The sequence below is a fragment of the Sciurus vulgaris genome, assembly GCF_902686455.1.
Source record: "Sciurus vulgaris genome assembly, chromosome: 12".
Lineage (NCBI taxonomy): Eukaryota > Metazoa > Chordata > Mammalia > Rodentia > Sciuridae > Sciurus > Sciurus vulgaris.
In genome coordinates this window covers 90,041,828-90,058,261 of record NC_136473.1, presented here as the reverse complement: position 1 = coordinate 90,058,261, position 16,434 = coordinate 90,041,828, and the positions used below count along the sequence as shown (strand labels likewise).

At 34.7% G+C, this 16,434-nt stretch overlaps 1 protein-coding gene across 2 annotated transcripts in view; it reads left to right on the top strand.

The window, feature by feature from the left end:
• The window catches only part of RO60 (Ro60, Y RNA binding protein), a 29,373-nt gene that overhangs the window by 9,053 nt on the left and 3,886 nt on the right, over positions 1-16,434 (top strand). For both annotated transcript variants that reach the window (XM_079107076.1, XM_079107075.1), the window contains exons 2-5: positions 6,914-7,510; positions 10,935-11,155; positions 11,569-11,715; positions 11,989-12,126. In XM_079107076.1, the coding sequence (XP_078963202.1) occupies positions 6,931-7,510; positions 10,935-11,155; positions 11,569-11,715; positions 11,989-12,126 (1,086 nt within the window). In that variant the 5' untranslated portion in view covers positions 6,914-6,930. The remainder of the gene's footprint in view (positions 1-6,913; positions 7,511-10,934; positions 11,156-11,568; positions 11,716-11,988; positions 12,127-16,434) is intronic.

Below are 16,434 nucleotides of genomic sequence, written 5' to 3'. Positions count from 1 at the left end.
AATACGAATTCTCTTGACACCTTGGTCTCCTAAAGTTCAGTTCAATTCTGACACTGCCTGGAATTAGTATCACAATCCACAAGTAAAAAGGCAAAGTTCTCAAAAAGACTTACCTTGATTGAGATACCAGCTGCAAATGGAATCCCCAGGCTACCCACCCTTTACCCTGCCAGCTACAAATTCAAGGCTTCCCACAGTGCTTTCAAGATTAATTCATTAGAATGATTCATGTAATTTACTTAAAGTGATAAATTTAGGATTGCAGTTTTATTATACAGGGTACAACTTTGGAACCCACAATGAGTCACTTCATTAGCATAACAAAGACTCCTACGAGGACTTAGGAAATTCCAAGGGTTTTTGAGAGACTACCAGGAACCATGTACCAAGACCAGATGTTCTTTAGTATACCACAGCCATATTACCTAGCCAATATTAAAGTTAATTTGACTGTCAGTAGTCACTGACAAGTAGGAGAGTAGCTTGAGACTTGCTGCCATGTTATTTTCTTCCATTTTAAAAACTTGACCCGGGTAAGTTTACATAAGCAAGTAAGGTGCCCTAGTTATTAATGATCTGTTCCACCGTTCTGTGGTCCACTCTGGAAAGTGTGGTCACAGAAGCATATGGAAAAATGTTGAAAGGATATATCTTTGTGGTTGTCAGTGTAATATACAAAGGGATGAGTCCATTGATAAAGCTGTGAATACATACTTTCTTATGTCCAGAGACAAAATTAAAACAAATTTAAGGATCCTAATTGTATTTTATTTGCAATTCTGTTACTGAAAGCTCAGTTCTTATCTTCAGTGCCAATCCAGTCCTTGTCTTCAGTGCCAGTCCACTAACGAGGACACGGTTTTGAGAGAAGGGAAAATGAAGTTTTATTGCTTTACTAGCAAAAAGAGAAACACAGGGGGCTCCTGTCCCAGAGACTGTGTGACTCTGCACATTCCTGGAAACCTGGGAGTTTTTTAAGAGTTGATTCAAAGGCTACATTCCATGAGATCTCTTGTCCACAGTTGTAATTCACTCGTTAATTTGGAGATGGTTGTGGCTGAGACCTTCTGGTGCCTTCCCTAAAGTCTGGAATTAGTTCCTGTGGTGGGTGTGTTAACTCAGGCAGTTAACTGAGTCAGATGGGGAAGAAAGATAATCCTATTCTGTTATGGGGCGCAACTTAAGAACAGACCGATCACCACTGAGAAGTCCAAATTTGAAAGTCTTTATTAAGCTGGCCAGCTGACTGTCTCACACAATGCCCCAAAAAATGGCTATTGGGAGAACAGCCCTGACCACAGGGTTGTAGGGGTTCTTATACCAAAAATCACATTAATCATAAGTGTCTGTTGCTGTGATTCGAAATTACACATTAACATCATGAGATCATCGACAGAGGGGGAAGTGGGTCAAAATGACCCTTACCTAGGTACAAATTAAAGAATGGTTGCTAACATCCACACAATCTTACTGTTTACATGGTACATTGTTTAGGAGCAATAGGAATCAAAAGAGAGCAATTCTTTACTACATAGGAGTTGCCATTGTATATTATTAAACATGTCACACCAAGTAACTGATGATGGGCACAGAGGCGGGGTGTTCCCATGGGAGAAGCTTATTTCCTACATAACATGGAGTCTCAGAGCAAAATGGAGTCTGTTTAGTCATTTCCCTTAGAGTCTGGCCTATAACATTCTCATGGAGTTAGATGTCAGCCCATCACATTCCCCCCATGATTAGGGAGGAGGAGAGGAAGAGGAAGAGAAAGAAACATGACTGTTTTAAAATAAATTGCAGTGGTAAATCAGCAAGAGCTGTATTCAAAGCATAAAGTGGACCAATTCTAGAATTGGGCAACACCTTATCCTATAAAATACATTAAGTGATCCCACTAGGCATTAACACAACAGTAAGGGGGCTTTTTCTTGTTTTTGTGGGTTTGTGGTGGGGGAGTTGTTTGTTTTTTTCTTGTTTGTCTTGATTTATTGGTGCCAGGGATTGAACTCAAAGGCACTAAACACCACTGAACCACACCTCCAGTCCTTTTTCGAGACAGTCTCATGAAGTTGCTGAGGTTGGTTTTGAATTTAGGATCATCCTGCCTCAGCCTCTCCTATTACTGGCATTGCAGGTGTTCACCGCTGCACCCAGTTGTTTTTACCTGCTAACTTTACAGAGGTGGGTGGCCAGAGGAGGTAGGTCATTGGGAGCATGCCTTTTGGAGTATATATGTTGTCTCAGTGAGCAGAGTACTTTCTGCTTGCTGGCTGACCTGAGCTGCTTTCCTCCACCATACCCCTTCTGCCATAAAGTTCTGCCTCACTCCAGGGCCAGAGCTAAGGAGCCCCCTAAGGACTGAGACTTGCTAACTCAGATGAACTAGAATCTCCTGTTTGTCTTCAGGAAAAAATTGATCTGTTTTGGGATCTATCTGCTCCCTTAAAATTTCAGTTTGATTATGTGATATTTAGCATGAGTGACTCCATTTTGTTTTGTTCTGATCTATTAAAGCCTAGTGCAGGAGCTCAGAACAAGACAATGACCTCCCATAATTTTTAAATTATAATAGGGATTTATAAGGGTTATATTTTAGGAATTACCTCTTAGACATCCTTTCTTGATTCAAATGTTTATTGTGCTGCTTTGCTTGTTCTACAAATGATACTTGAATACCTAATATTAAATACATTTTAAAATTAAAGAGATTCTCTAATGACATTTTTACTCAGTTCTCCTCATTTTCTAATTTTTTCATTTTTTTCTTCATTGTATTCATTACATTTTATTCTGATTATAGAAGTTGACTAAAAGACATACTGTTTTTCATCACCCATGTTCAGATTTTTATTTTAAAATAAATGAAAGAAAAATCATAATTGTTAAGCAGATAGTTCAGAAAATTAATGCTATTCAGTTATAAATATGTATTACTCCATACTTTAAAGTGGTGTTCTTGGTGCAGAAGAGAGATTTTTGAAAGTGATCAGCCTTGATCCCTGCTCTCAAAAGAAATAACAATGTAACTAGATATGCTCACAATGAATAATATAAGGAAAAGAATTGGGGGCAGTATATTGAGGTTGGGATTGGGACCTTTAAATCCCACCATTTGCATATTGGGGGAAGAAAGCAAGTGTAGTAGAATAATCTGATATTAGATGTCATTTCAGTGTTATTCACCTAACAAATATAAAGAATAAGTACCACTGGAGTGTATTTTGAGAGATCAGTATTAACAAATGCATTATAAAGATCAAAGCAAGATAAAACATTTTTTTCTCCTGGAATTGTCATTTAAGTTGTCAGTGTTGAGAAGACTGTTAGTCTTAAAGTTTTTTGGATTGAGAGGCAAATTTAAAAGGGGGTAAGAATAAAAAGGAGCATTGACTACACCAAGAGTTTCAGCCTATAATCAGTAACTATAAATCCATACCTAATGACTGATATGCTGCTCATCTAATAATCACCTGAGACCTAACCCTTCACTGACTTAAGTATATTTGTGCCAGTTTTATTTGGAATATTGACACTGATGTTTTCAACACAACTCAGTAAAACTGCCCCCTGAGAATGTGAGAAGCTCCATTGTCTTATGCACTTATTCCCACATCATGTTCCCATCTCAGACCCAGTCCTTCATTGCTCCCCTCACTACCTAACTGCCCCACTCTACATCAAGATGGAACTCTACATCTTCTGTCAGATGGGAACTTTTTATTTCTTTATACCTCCGTCTGTCTCAAATCTCTTTATCCACAACCTTCATGGCTCTCTCTGGTCATCAGTGGACCAGTTTCAACCTAGATGTTCTAAATTCATCTGTCTTTCAAGAATATCACTTTTTGCATAAGACTCTCTACTGTTTTTAATTTCCCAGATTGACTCTTTCAGTCTTAACTTCAATGTCCTCCCATTGAAAAAGATAAAAAGACTTTTCCTCTAGATTCATTTGTATTTGTTCTAATTAATTATACTTGACAGTAGAGTGCATTTTGACACATCATACATAAATGGAGTATAACTTCTCATTCTTCTGATTGTACATGATATAGAATCACACCAGTTGTGTTATCATATATGCACATAGGGTAATAATGTCCTATTAATTTTACTAATGCTTCCTACCTCTTATCCCCTCCCTTCCCTTCATCCCCCACTGTCTAATCCAAAGTACCTCTGTTCTTCCCTAGCGACCCTCCCCACCTTATTGTGAATTAGCATCCTCATATCAGAGAAAACTTTCCACCTTTGGTTTTTTGGGGATTGGCTTATTTCACTTAACATGATATTCTTCAGCTCCATCCATTTACTGGCAAATACCATAATTTCATTCTTCCTTAAGGCTTAGTAATATTCCGTTGTGTATACATACCATATTTTCTTTATCCATTCATCTGTTGAAGGGAACCTAGGTTGGTTCCATAGTTTAGCTATTGTGAGTTGAGCTGCTGTAAACATTGATGTGACTATGTCACTATGGTATACTGATTTTAAGTCCTGTGAGTATAAATTAAAACAAGGAGTGGGATAACTTTCTTATACCACTCTACTGCAGTTAGATTTTGTAGTTATTTCTGTTTACTCAGCCCAGTGGCATTTTCCTGCCCTTTTTCTACTTGATCTCTGAATAAAGGACCCATCTCTCCTTAGTGCTCCCAATTGTTAATATTCGTTAGGATTCCATTCCTTAGCCCTCCCCACAATGTATAAAAATGTATCCTCTTAAAAACAAAACTTCTGCCATGCATTCCTCTTTAAGCTATTACATTATCTGTCAGTATATCTTTACAACTCTACAACTTTACAACTATCTACATTTAGATAGTTCCTTTTCTAGAATATTAAAAAAAAAAAAAGAAGAAGAGCAACATTTCAGAAACCTCCATCTGGAGGGCCTTTTACCTTTTTCAGTTTGTCTTTGCTGCACTAATCTTTCTGAATTATTGAGACAGCATTGTTTTATCATTACTTACTCATAGTACTTTCCTACAATGTTACTTAATTACAGATTGCTCTATGTTTATACCTCCACAAATGAATGTGGTTTTTCTGAAAGCAGGAATTTAGTTTTTTTTTTTTTTTTTTTTTTTTCTTTTTTACTTTTCAATGGAACAGAGTTATTCGTGTCCTGCATATGGTAGGTGTTTAATAGGTGCTGGTTGAGATTTTTATTGCTTGTATTGTTTGCCATGGGCAGAAACCCTGTGGATAGATTTAGGGACCTTACTATAAGACCTGGAATTAACTGTAGTATAGAAAGAATAGTGGTGGACTGATGAAGCAGTGATGATTATGATTGCTCCCTTACAGAATAAAAAGGGACACAGTTGTAGGAAAGTTAGTTCTGGTAGCTTTGTAGGTGATGAAAGGAATTGCTTCTCGGCCTTTTGGCTAAGATGGAGTGTAGAAATAATGGAAAGAAAGAAATGGAGGTCATTACAGATGATATAAACCACAAGTAAGCACAGTTGAAGGAATGATTATTAGAATGCTCTCACTACAGATAATAAAACTTGAAAATGGCTTAAACACCAAGGATACATTTATGAAATAAGAGAAAGTTCATAAGTAGAGCAGTTCCAGGGAGCTCAAGGATCTCAAATTCCTTCTCTTTTTTTTTTTTTTTCCCCTGCTCTGCCATTTTTATATATTGACATGTCCTCAAAATCTGACTCCTTCATGGTCTCTAGATAGCTTCACTACTCGCACCATCACTTGCAGATAAAAATATCATAGGACATAAAAGAGGAACGTGCCTTTTCAAGAGCCTAAGCCCCCTTCAAGAATAAAGAAAACTTGATCAGCATGGTGGCCCACAACTCTAATCCAAGTGACTTGGGAGGCTGAGGCAGGAAGATCACAAGTTGAAAGCCAGCATCAGCAATTTACAAAGCCTAAACAACTTAGTGAGACCCCGTCTCAAAGTAAAATATAAAGAGAGTTGGGGATGTGGCTCAGTGGTTAAGTGCCCCTGGGTTCAATCCCCAGTACCAAAAAAAAAAAAAGAAGAAGAAGATGATGAGGACTAGAAAAGTATGCCCTAACAAACTTAGGTTGCAGTGGGTCCGAGTCCTGACATGCGTTCAATGCACATCCCACTCATGGCAAGGAGAATGAGAGCACCAGGATTGTGGCTGAGTTCACCTCACATGAGCAGCATCTAGGAACCTTTAATAAATACACATTCTTAGGCCTCATCCCAGACTTAATTATGAAAGAAACTCAAGGCTGAGTAGAACCCACCAGTGTGTGTTTTAATCAGCACTTTAGTAAAATATGTCCACAGTTCTTCAGCAAGGAAGATACTTCCTAGTGTCAGCTACATGGCTTCTCTTCCTCTTCCTGTCTTTTCTTTGGGCCTAGTGACATTGTGCTGTACTACCTGCTTCATCTCCCAAACAATACACCATACCTCAGAAATGTGATTCTTTAGTTGTAGCTGCTGATTATCACATCACTGTGGCTGTAATCTAGTTTGTTTGTTTTGAGGTATTTTGAGTTTCCCTAGGTTATAAAAATAAAAATACAAAGCAAGAATACTTTTAAAACTTAAGCAGTTATTGTTAGAGGTCATTTCTGGTGGTCACTTGGGGTTTTTTCTTTTCCTTTCACTTTCTGCCTTTTCTAATTTTTCTTAAGGACATTTATATTGATTTTATATTGAAAGAAAGAAAATTTTAACTTTAAACTTTTTTTTTTTTTTTTTTAACTGGAGGTCGAAACCAGGACTTTGTAAATAGGAGGCAGATGCTTTCCACTGAGCTATATCCCAGCCCCTTAAAGATATTTTTAAATTAGAAAGATTCATAACAGATTCCAGTAAGTTCAATAAGTGAATATTAATATTATTTTTCTTTATGTGATTTTATTTTGTGTATCTAGTTGTAATAACATTTTGCTTTTTTCATAGGTTTCCTAAAAGGAAAAATGGAGGAAGCTCTAAACCAAATGCATCCACTGAATGAAAAGCAAATAGCCAATTCCGAAGATGGATATGTATGGCAAGTCACTGACATGAATAGACTGCACCGGTTCTTATGTTTTGGTTCTGAAGGTGGGACTTATTATATCAAAGAACAGAAGTTGGGCCTTGAAAATGCTGAAGCTTTAATTAGATTGATTGAAGATGGCAGAGGTTATGAAGTGATACAAGAAATAAAGTCGTTTAGTCAAGAAGGCAAAACCATAAAGCAAGAGCCTTTGCTCTTTGCACTTGCCATTTGTTCTCAGTGTTCCGACATAAGCACAAAACAAGCAGCATTTAAAGCTGTTTCTGAAGTTTGTCGCATTCCTACACATCTCTTTACTTTTATCCAATTTAAGAAAGATCTGAAGGAAAGCATGAAATGTGGTATGTGGGGTCGTGCTCTCCGGAAGGCTATTGCAGACTGGTACAATGAAAAAGGTGGCATGGCCCTAGCTCTGGCAGTTACAAAATATAAACAAAGAAATGGCTGGTCTCACAAAGATCTGTTAAGACTATCACATCTTAAGCCTTCCAGTGAAGGTAAGCATAAGATATTCATGGGGGATGGTGGGGAATGGGTTGTCTAATAAATAGTGAATTTTATTTTTATTTGACATTATGTAATTATTTCCTAAAACGATTAGCTTTTTTGGGGCAGATTGATTAATTCTTTTTTTTTTTTTTTTTTTTTTTTTTTTTTTTTTTTTTTTTTTATTGTAAACAAATGGGATACATGTTGCCTCTCTGTTTGTACATGGAGCAAAGGCATACCATTTGTGTAATCATAAATCCACATACAGCAATGTTGTTCGATTCATTCTGTTATTTTGATTAATTCAAATATTTAATTTAGTTGGCACCTGGAACTAAACATCTATCAGGCAATCCAGACATTGATAATGAAGAATCACATAATAGATTTATAGATAAATATTCTAAATCTTAAAATGTCACCCTGCTAGCTGGAATGTTCAGCCAAGTGAGTATGGGCTTTGAATGGAGTATGGACTAAAATTATAATAAGCAAAACAGCTGCTTGCCAGATGGCAGATAGCAAGACTGTACTGCTATAGATACCCCTGCCCCCATCTTTCTAGAACATATTTTCTAAAGAACCTAAAGGCTACCTTGAAATAGTGCACAATTTAACAATGCAGGGCGTTAATTGTCCACAGCTTTCATGTGGTAACTTGGGTACTTTTTCTAAATCTATGGGAAAAGAATTGAGAAGTTAGTTGTTTCTAAAATAATTTACTAGTCTCTCTTAGGAAGAATATAAAAACTCCTTGGAATAAATAATTTAAAATATGAACTTCTACAAAAATCAGCATGTCTAAAATTTAACATTTTTTTCATCAGAAATAAAATTTGAAAATATAGCCACTCAAATTTTACTTCTGCCTGTTACTTCGTATACTTAAGCCAAGTAGTTTAAACTTTCTGAGTTTTTGTGCCTTCCTCTATTAGAAAATGGAGGATAACATTTACAATAATTGTAACTAAACATAATGAAGTATCTTAAAATACTTACTTAGCACACATTTTCTGGCATGTAGTGGAAGTGCATTATTGGTTTTCCTCCCCTGCCTTCAATATATTTGTTCTTTTTGATACTGATTATTCCCACTAATCATTCATTCAGCAGATACCTAGTGAGTACCTACTATTTTTTTATTTGTTCTAATTAGTTGTACATGACAGTAGAATGCATTTAGATTCATTGTACACAAAAATGGAGCACAACTTTTCATTTCTCTGGTTGTACATAATGCAGAGTCATACCATTCATGCTATCGTATATGTACCTAGGGTAGTGATGTCCATCTCATTCCACCATCTTTCCCACCCCCAAGCTTATTCCCCTCTCCTCACTCCCCTCTGCCCAATCCAAAGTTCCTCCATTGTTCCATTGCCTTCCCCCCCATTATGGATTGGCATCCACATATCAGAGAAAACAATTGGCCTTTGGTTTTTTGGGATTGGCTTATTTCACTTAGTATGATACTCTCCAGCTCCATCCATTTACCTACAAATAGACTGGGGTTTTGGCTCAATGGTAGAGCACTGGGTTCAATCATCAGCACCACATTAAAATAAATAAAAGCATTATGTCCATCTACAACTAAATGAAAGAACTTAAGAGTACCTACTATTAATGGGCATTGTTCTAAGAACTTGGCATACAAATTATAGGAGTTAGTGATTTATTATGATATACATTCATGCAATTCTCCTCCCAATTTTTTTTCTTTCTTTTGTGTGTGTGTGTGCACACATATGCAGGCATGTTTTAGATTAGGTTTAGACTTTTTCTAAAGTCACCAAAGTATTTACCTGTGATTTTTTTTTCCCCTAATCATGCTACTTTATATTTTTAACATTAATCTTTGATTAGTATAAGGGAGATAGGCACCTAGCCTGATCTGTTTGTTGAAACACCGCATAGTAATATAGAATAAGTATGAGAATGAAATTACCTATTGCTAATTCTGACCTGACAAATGAGTTTCTGAACTTGTGGAAAAAGTTAATTCTTGGCTTTCTTTTCATGGTCTGCAAAATAGAGTTAGTAGATGTTTCTTAAATTTACACCCATATATAGGATTCCTTAATTCTGAGAGCAAAACTCATATTTAAAACCTTATTAATTATGGCAATATCATGTGCAGCTTAGAGGACCCCTAGGCTTTTCAGAATGAAAAGAATTTTAAACAAACTGTAAACTACCAAATAAGTAATATGTTAATGACCTAACTGAAATATGTATTTGTAATAGATAAAACAAGTCAAAGTGTGATTCATTTAATCAGGTATTATGTACCTGCTGGTTTGTGTAATTATAGAATTGGGTAGGATAAGGCTGCTTTAATGAATTATTTTCATTGGTAAGACAATGTAGAAAACATGCTTGCATGAAACTTGTAATATACCATTACAAAATCTGGAAGATAACAAGATTCACAATGCTTTAGAAGTTTCTGGATATTGGTACAAACTTTTGATTATATTCTTTAATTAGATTTAAAAAAAATAGCACGTAGACTTGTTCTTGCTTAACTATGTGTTTAATTTAACAAATAAAATATTTTAGGGAAAAGTTGTGGGGTTTTTGTCAATATTTCAAAAAGTCAAAAGACATCATTAAAAGCCACATTCTGACTTCTCTTGAAAGTACATTTTTGGCAGTACTAAGCCAGTACTTGGCTAAAACATGTCAGTACATACTCTGCTCAGTTCATCACAGTCCTAATGACTTTAACATCACCATGGGCTATTTTATTTCTTTACTTTATCTGACGTTTAAATTACTTTATCGAACATTTAAATTTATTTAGTTAATTCCCACTTGTTACAGATATGGAAACCAAGATCTAGAAAGATCAGTATTTCCTCACCCTCAAAGTTCTTTCTACTATTAGAAGAAATTATAAAAGAAATGAGCAAATTATTTTTCTTTTTTTTAATTGGTCCTGAAATAATTTGTTATTTAAAAACAATTTTAAAAGAACCTACCTACCTGTCCACTTCCACTTAATTTCTGCTATTCAGAAAGGCATATTTATTCAGAAGCTTAGAAAGACAAACAACTATTTATTGAGATAGATCTGTACTCTTGTGAATTGTTCTGAGATTCTTGACCTGAAATAGGCACTGCCTACAGTTTATAATGCTGGTAACTAGGAAAAAAAAAAAAGAAAGAAAGAAAAAGAAAGCAAGCCTCTGTAAATTATTTAGGATATAAATGTTTTCTTCTAATATTTAAACAGTAATGATGGAATTAGCAAAATTAATTTGCTCCATTTGCTTAAATGTGTGTGTGTTATCATAGAAAACTGCATCCCACTTGAGGGGAGTTAACTCCTATGTATCAGTTAAGTCTATCATACACTGCATTCTCAGGAAACATGTTCTATATTTTACTTGGTAATCCTACTTGCCTTTTCAATTCTTTATCTTGTTAAAGGACTTGCCATTGTGACCAAATATATTACAAAGGGCTGGAAAGAGGTCCATGAATTGTATAAAGAAAAAGCACTTACTGTGGAAACTGAAAAATTATTAAAGTATCTGGAGGCTGTAGAGAAAGTGAAGCGCACAAAAGATGAACTGGAAGTCATTCATCTAATAGAAGAACATAGATTAGTTAGGGAACATCTTCTAACGAATCACTTAAAATCTAAAGAGGTGAGTAAATTAATTATTTTAAAAGGACAAATTACATGTAAAAGGCCCTTGTTCAATCCCTAGTCTTACAAAAAAAAGAAACAGACAGAAATTAACCAAAAAAATATTGAAATTAATGTTAATTTAAAACACTTAATATTGATGTCCATTTGGCATTTTGTGTCAGATCCACTCCAGACCATATCCTGCCTAATTTTAAAAAATCTTCTTTCTGTTTTCTTCATAAAATACATATTTCCTTGTTCTAGTAAAGAATAAGTTTGCTTATTTGATAAGCCTTAGGTTAAGACAAATTCTCATTCTGAAAGTACTTTGAAAACCAAATAAAAGCCTTGGAAAATAAACTGCTATTTATTGATATAGCTATGTTACTGATTCATTTCCCCCTTGATTCCTTATATTCCTTCCTATAGGTATGGAAGGCTTTGTTACAAGAAATGCCTCTAACTGCATTGCTAAGGAATCTAGGAAAGATGACTGCTAATTCAGTGCTTGAACCAGGAAATTCAGAAGTATCTTTAGTATGTGAAAAACTATGTAATGAAAAACTGTTAAAAAAGGTAAGCATTATCATTGGTTTTTCTATTAACTGAAAAAGTTGGCTTCTAAATTTTGGAAATGCAGTTAGTTAGTGCATTTTTTTTGTGTTCTGAGACTTTTATACCAGATTGATTACATTTTGACTCAGAATTCTAAGGTTAAAAATCCTCATTTTTCTCTTTTCTTTATGAAACGTATTTCTTATCTACAGTAGCATACAGTGTAAGGAAGATGCATAATTACTATTTTTTAACTTGAATTTTACTTTCACTTTGTCTTTATCTTGTTTCTAGGCTCAGATACATCCATTTCATGTTTTAATCGCACTAGAAACTTATAAAACAGGTCATGGACTCAGAGGAAAACTGAAGTGGCGCCCTGATGAAGAAATATTAAAAGCATTGGATACTGCTTTTTATAAAACATTTAAGGTTTGACTTTCGTTTTTTAAAAACTGACTTGGGAATTAACATCTTCTATAAAAACATTTTAAAGGTAGTATGAATAGTGTAACCATTTTAGAGTATATATTCATTTGTTTTTCATTAATTTATGTGAAGTGGGCATATAAATAACAATGTAAGTATTTTTTGGTTTTTTGTTTTGGGGATTGAACCCATAAGTGCTTTACCACTGAGCCACATCCCCAGTCCTTTTTATTTTTTATTTCAAGACAGGGTTTCACTAAGTTCCTGTTCTGGCTTTGAACTTGTGCTCCTTTTCTCAGCCTTCCAAGTTGCTGTTAATTACAAGCATGCACCTCTGTGACTGGTAGTAACATTATAAATTTATAAGCCAAGTATTTTCTATTATTTTTGGTCAGCAACTACTTATCTAAGATGGTTTTCATCATTTTGATAAATTATTAAATTTTAAATTTTGCATTCCTGTGGCTTCCTATGACTTGGTTCTCCTTCCCTGGTTTTTTCCATTAATTGGTAGATGAACTTCATCAGTCTTGATGATAAGTGAGTTTTTCAGAATAGAAATCTCATATTGGAGTAATAAGTTAAAATTTTTGGTTTTAAAATTTTCTGATATGTAACAAATAACATCCAAATTCAGCAGCAAAATTATAAGGGTTACACTATTGCCAAGATGTGCTAGGATGTTTCAACATATAAAAACTGGTCAATGTAATGTGTCACATTAGTAGAATGAAGGGACAGAAACACATACTCATCTAAATTGACCCCGGTGCAGGGGGTGGGGGGGACTTGACAAAACATCTTTAAATGTTTTTTTTTTTTTCTTCATTTCATGATTCATTCATTCATGTACTGGTACTGGGGATTGAATTTCAGGGTACTTAACTGCTGAACCACATTCCCAATTCTTTTTTATTTTTTTCTTCTTTAATTATTTTTATTTTTTACAGACTGCATTTTGATTCATTGTAAACAAATGGGGTACATCATTTCGTTTCTGTGGTTGTACACGATGTAGATTCATAACATTCGTGTATATTTTGAGACAGGGTCTCATCAAGTTTCTTAGAGCATCGCTGTTTTGCTGAGGATGGCTTTGAATTTGTGATCCTCCTGCCTTACCCTCCTGAGGCACTGGGTTTACAGGCATATACCACCATGTCTGGCTTATTTCATGATTTTAAAAAGAACAGTTAATAAATAAATAACAAATAGAAGTGAACTTTAATACACCATAGCTGGTTGTGGTGGCACACACTTGTAATGTCAGAGACTCAGGAGGCTGAAACAGGAGGATTGCAATTTTGAGGCCAACCTAAGAAACTTAGCAAGGTCCCAAGTCTTGCTTAGTGAGACCCTGTCTCAAAATTTGAAAAAAAAAGAAATGTGGCTGTAACACAGTGGTGAAGTGCCCCTGGTTTCAATCCAAAAAAAAAAAAAAAAAAAAAAAACCTAACATCCTACTCTCTTAAGGGTGAAGATTGATAACTTTTAACAAGATGTATCCCATTTGTTTAAAATAAAAATAAATTAAAAAAAAAAAAAGATTGGTAACTTTTCCCCTGAGATAAGGAAGACAAAGATGTTCACTTTTTCAATTTCAATTCCACATAGTATGAGAAATTCTAGTTAATTAGGTAAGATAAGATTAAGATAAGATAGTAAATGAGATAAGAAACGTAATTTTTTAAAATTCCAAATTGGAAAGAAGTAAAATTATTCCTGTCCTCTTATGCCATGATCTTACATGTACAAAAGCCTAAAGAATCCACACACACACACACACACACACCAAACTATAAAACAAGCAAACTCTAACAAAGTTGTAGCATATGAAATTAACATGTTATGATCAGTTGTATATCTACATGGTAGTAACAGACAATTTGAAAAGGAAATTTAGGAAATTTTTCCATTTACAATAGCATCAAAAAACAACAAAAGTTAGGAGTAAATATAAGGAGACGCAAGGATCATATACTGAGAACTGCAAAACATTGTTGAGAAAACTCAAGAAGACAAATGGAAAAACATCCATGTTTTTAGTTTGGAACATTGAAGATCACAGTGCTACCCAAAGCAATTTACAGGTGCAACACAGTCCCTTTCAAATCCAAATGTCTTATTTTAGAAATAGAAAAACCCACTGTAAAATTCATATGAAATTTCAAGTGACCCCAGGTAGCCAAAATGATCTTTGAAAGAAGTAAGTTGGAGGACTCACATTTTGGTATTTCAAAACACTACAGTAATCAAAATACTGTGAGTTCAGAAATAAATCCTATTGTACAGTCAGTTGATTTTTTTTTTTTTTTTCCTTCTTTTTTTGAGAAGGATTTCAAGATGATTCAATGGACAAAGGCAGTCTTCAACAAATGATGCTGGAAAAACTGCATATTAATGTGCATAAGAATGAAGTTAGGCTGGCACCTTACACTACAAAAAATAGTTCACAGTGGATTTGGATTTAAGAGCTAAAACTGACCAGAGTTCTGGCTCAATGATAGAGTGCTTTCCTAGCATATGAGAGTCCCTGGGTTCCATCTGCAGCAGGGAAAAAAAGCAAAAAAGTGAAAAAATAACCTATACTATGGGAGAAAATATTAGCAGATCATCTATCTGATAAGGGTTTACTGTCCATGTATAAAAAGAATCCCTGAATCCAACAGCAAAATATAAATAATCCAATTAAAAAATGGCTAAGTACTTTTTTCCAGAGATTTCTAAATGATCAATAAGAACTTGAAAAGATATCATCATTAGTCAACAGGGGAATGTGAATGAAAACCACAGTGATGTACACTTTACACTTAATTAGATGACTAGTATTAAAAATCAGAAAATAAATATTAGAATGTGGAGAAATCTAAATCATGCTGTATTACTAATGAGAATGTAAAATGTTGCAGCTCCTGAGGAAAAAACAAGGGCTCAAAAAGTCAAACATAAAGTTACCATTCCATTTAGCAGTTTTCTACCCCTATGTATATGCCCTAAATAATTGACACAGGTACTCAAAACAGATATTTATATAGTAGTATTTATAGCAGCATTATTCACTATAGTCACAAGTCAGAACAACCCAGGTATTCATCAAAAGATTAATAGATAAAGTGTTTTATTACATATAGAATGGAATATGATTTTGCCTTCAAAGCAGTGAAATTTGATAAATACGATAACATGGATAAACCTTGAAAACATCATGCTAAGTTAAACAAGCCAGACATAAAAGGGCAAGTATTATATGATTGTATTATGTGGTGTATCCTGAATAGGCAAATTTATGGAGATAAAAAATGGTATAGAAGTGGCCAGATGCCAGATATAGTTGCACACACCTGCAATCCCAGCAACTTGGAAGGCTAAGGCAGGAGGATCACAGATTGAAGGCCAGCCTCAGCAGCTTAGCTATACTTGCCTCAAAAAATAAAAAGGGCTAGATATATAGTTTCCTGGTCAAGCCCCCCTGGTTTCAATCCATCCCCAATACCCAAAAACAAAGCCAAAATAAAGAGAATCTGCCTAATACACAGGTATTAGAGAAAGTTGGGACTGATGAGTTAATTGATAAAGTTTTCATTTAAGATAATGAAAAAGTTCTGGAAATAAAAATAATGGTTATACAACATTGTGAATGTACTTAATGCTGCTGAATTCTACACTTAAGAGTGGTTAAAATTGGCCTGGGGTTGTAGCTCAGTGGTAGAGCACTTGCATAGTATGTGTGAGGAACTGGGTTCAATTCTCAGCATCACATATAAACAAACAACTAAACAAGGGTCCATTGACAACTAAAAAAAAAATTTTAAAAAAAAAACACTCTTTAAAAAATAAAAAAGGAATGGTTAAAATTGTACACAAGTGTGTACCACTGTGCCTGGTGTCTGGCCACTTCTTTACTACATTTTACCATAATGACCAATTTTTTCCTATAAGTTCCCATTTTGCCTTAAAGAAGAAATATTTTTTAAATAGCATGGTAACTTTCATTGAAATTATTCGATTTTCGTATTTCCTTTGTTGTACCTGGATTGAATTATGAGCTAAGCTTTTTTGGTTTTGTTTTTTTGTTGTTTTTAGTTTTGGTTTTTTGGTAGTGCAGGGGATTGAACCCAGGGAACTACATCCCCACCCCCACTTTTTTAGTTTTTTATTTTGAGATAGTATCTCACTAAGTTGCAGAGAATGGCCTGGAACTTGGGTCCTCCTGCCTCCACCTCCCAAGTCACTGTGATTATAGGTGTGCACCACAAACCTGGCAAACTAAACATTTCCAAATCGTCATCTAATTGATGTATCAAAAATTAG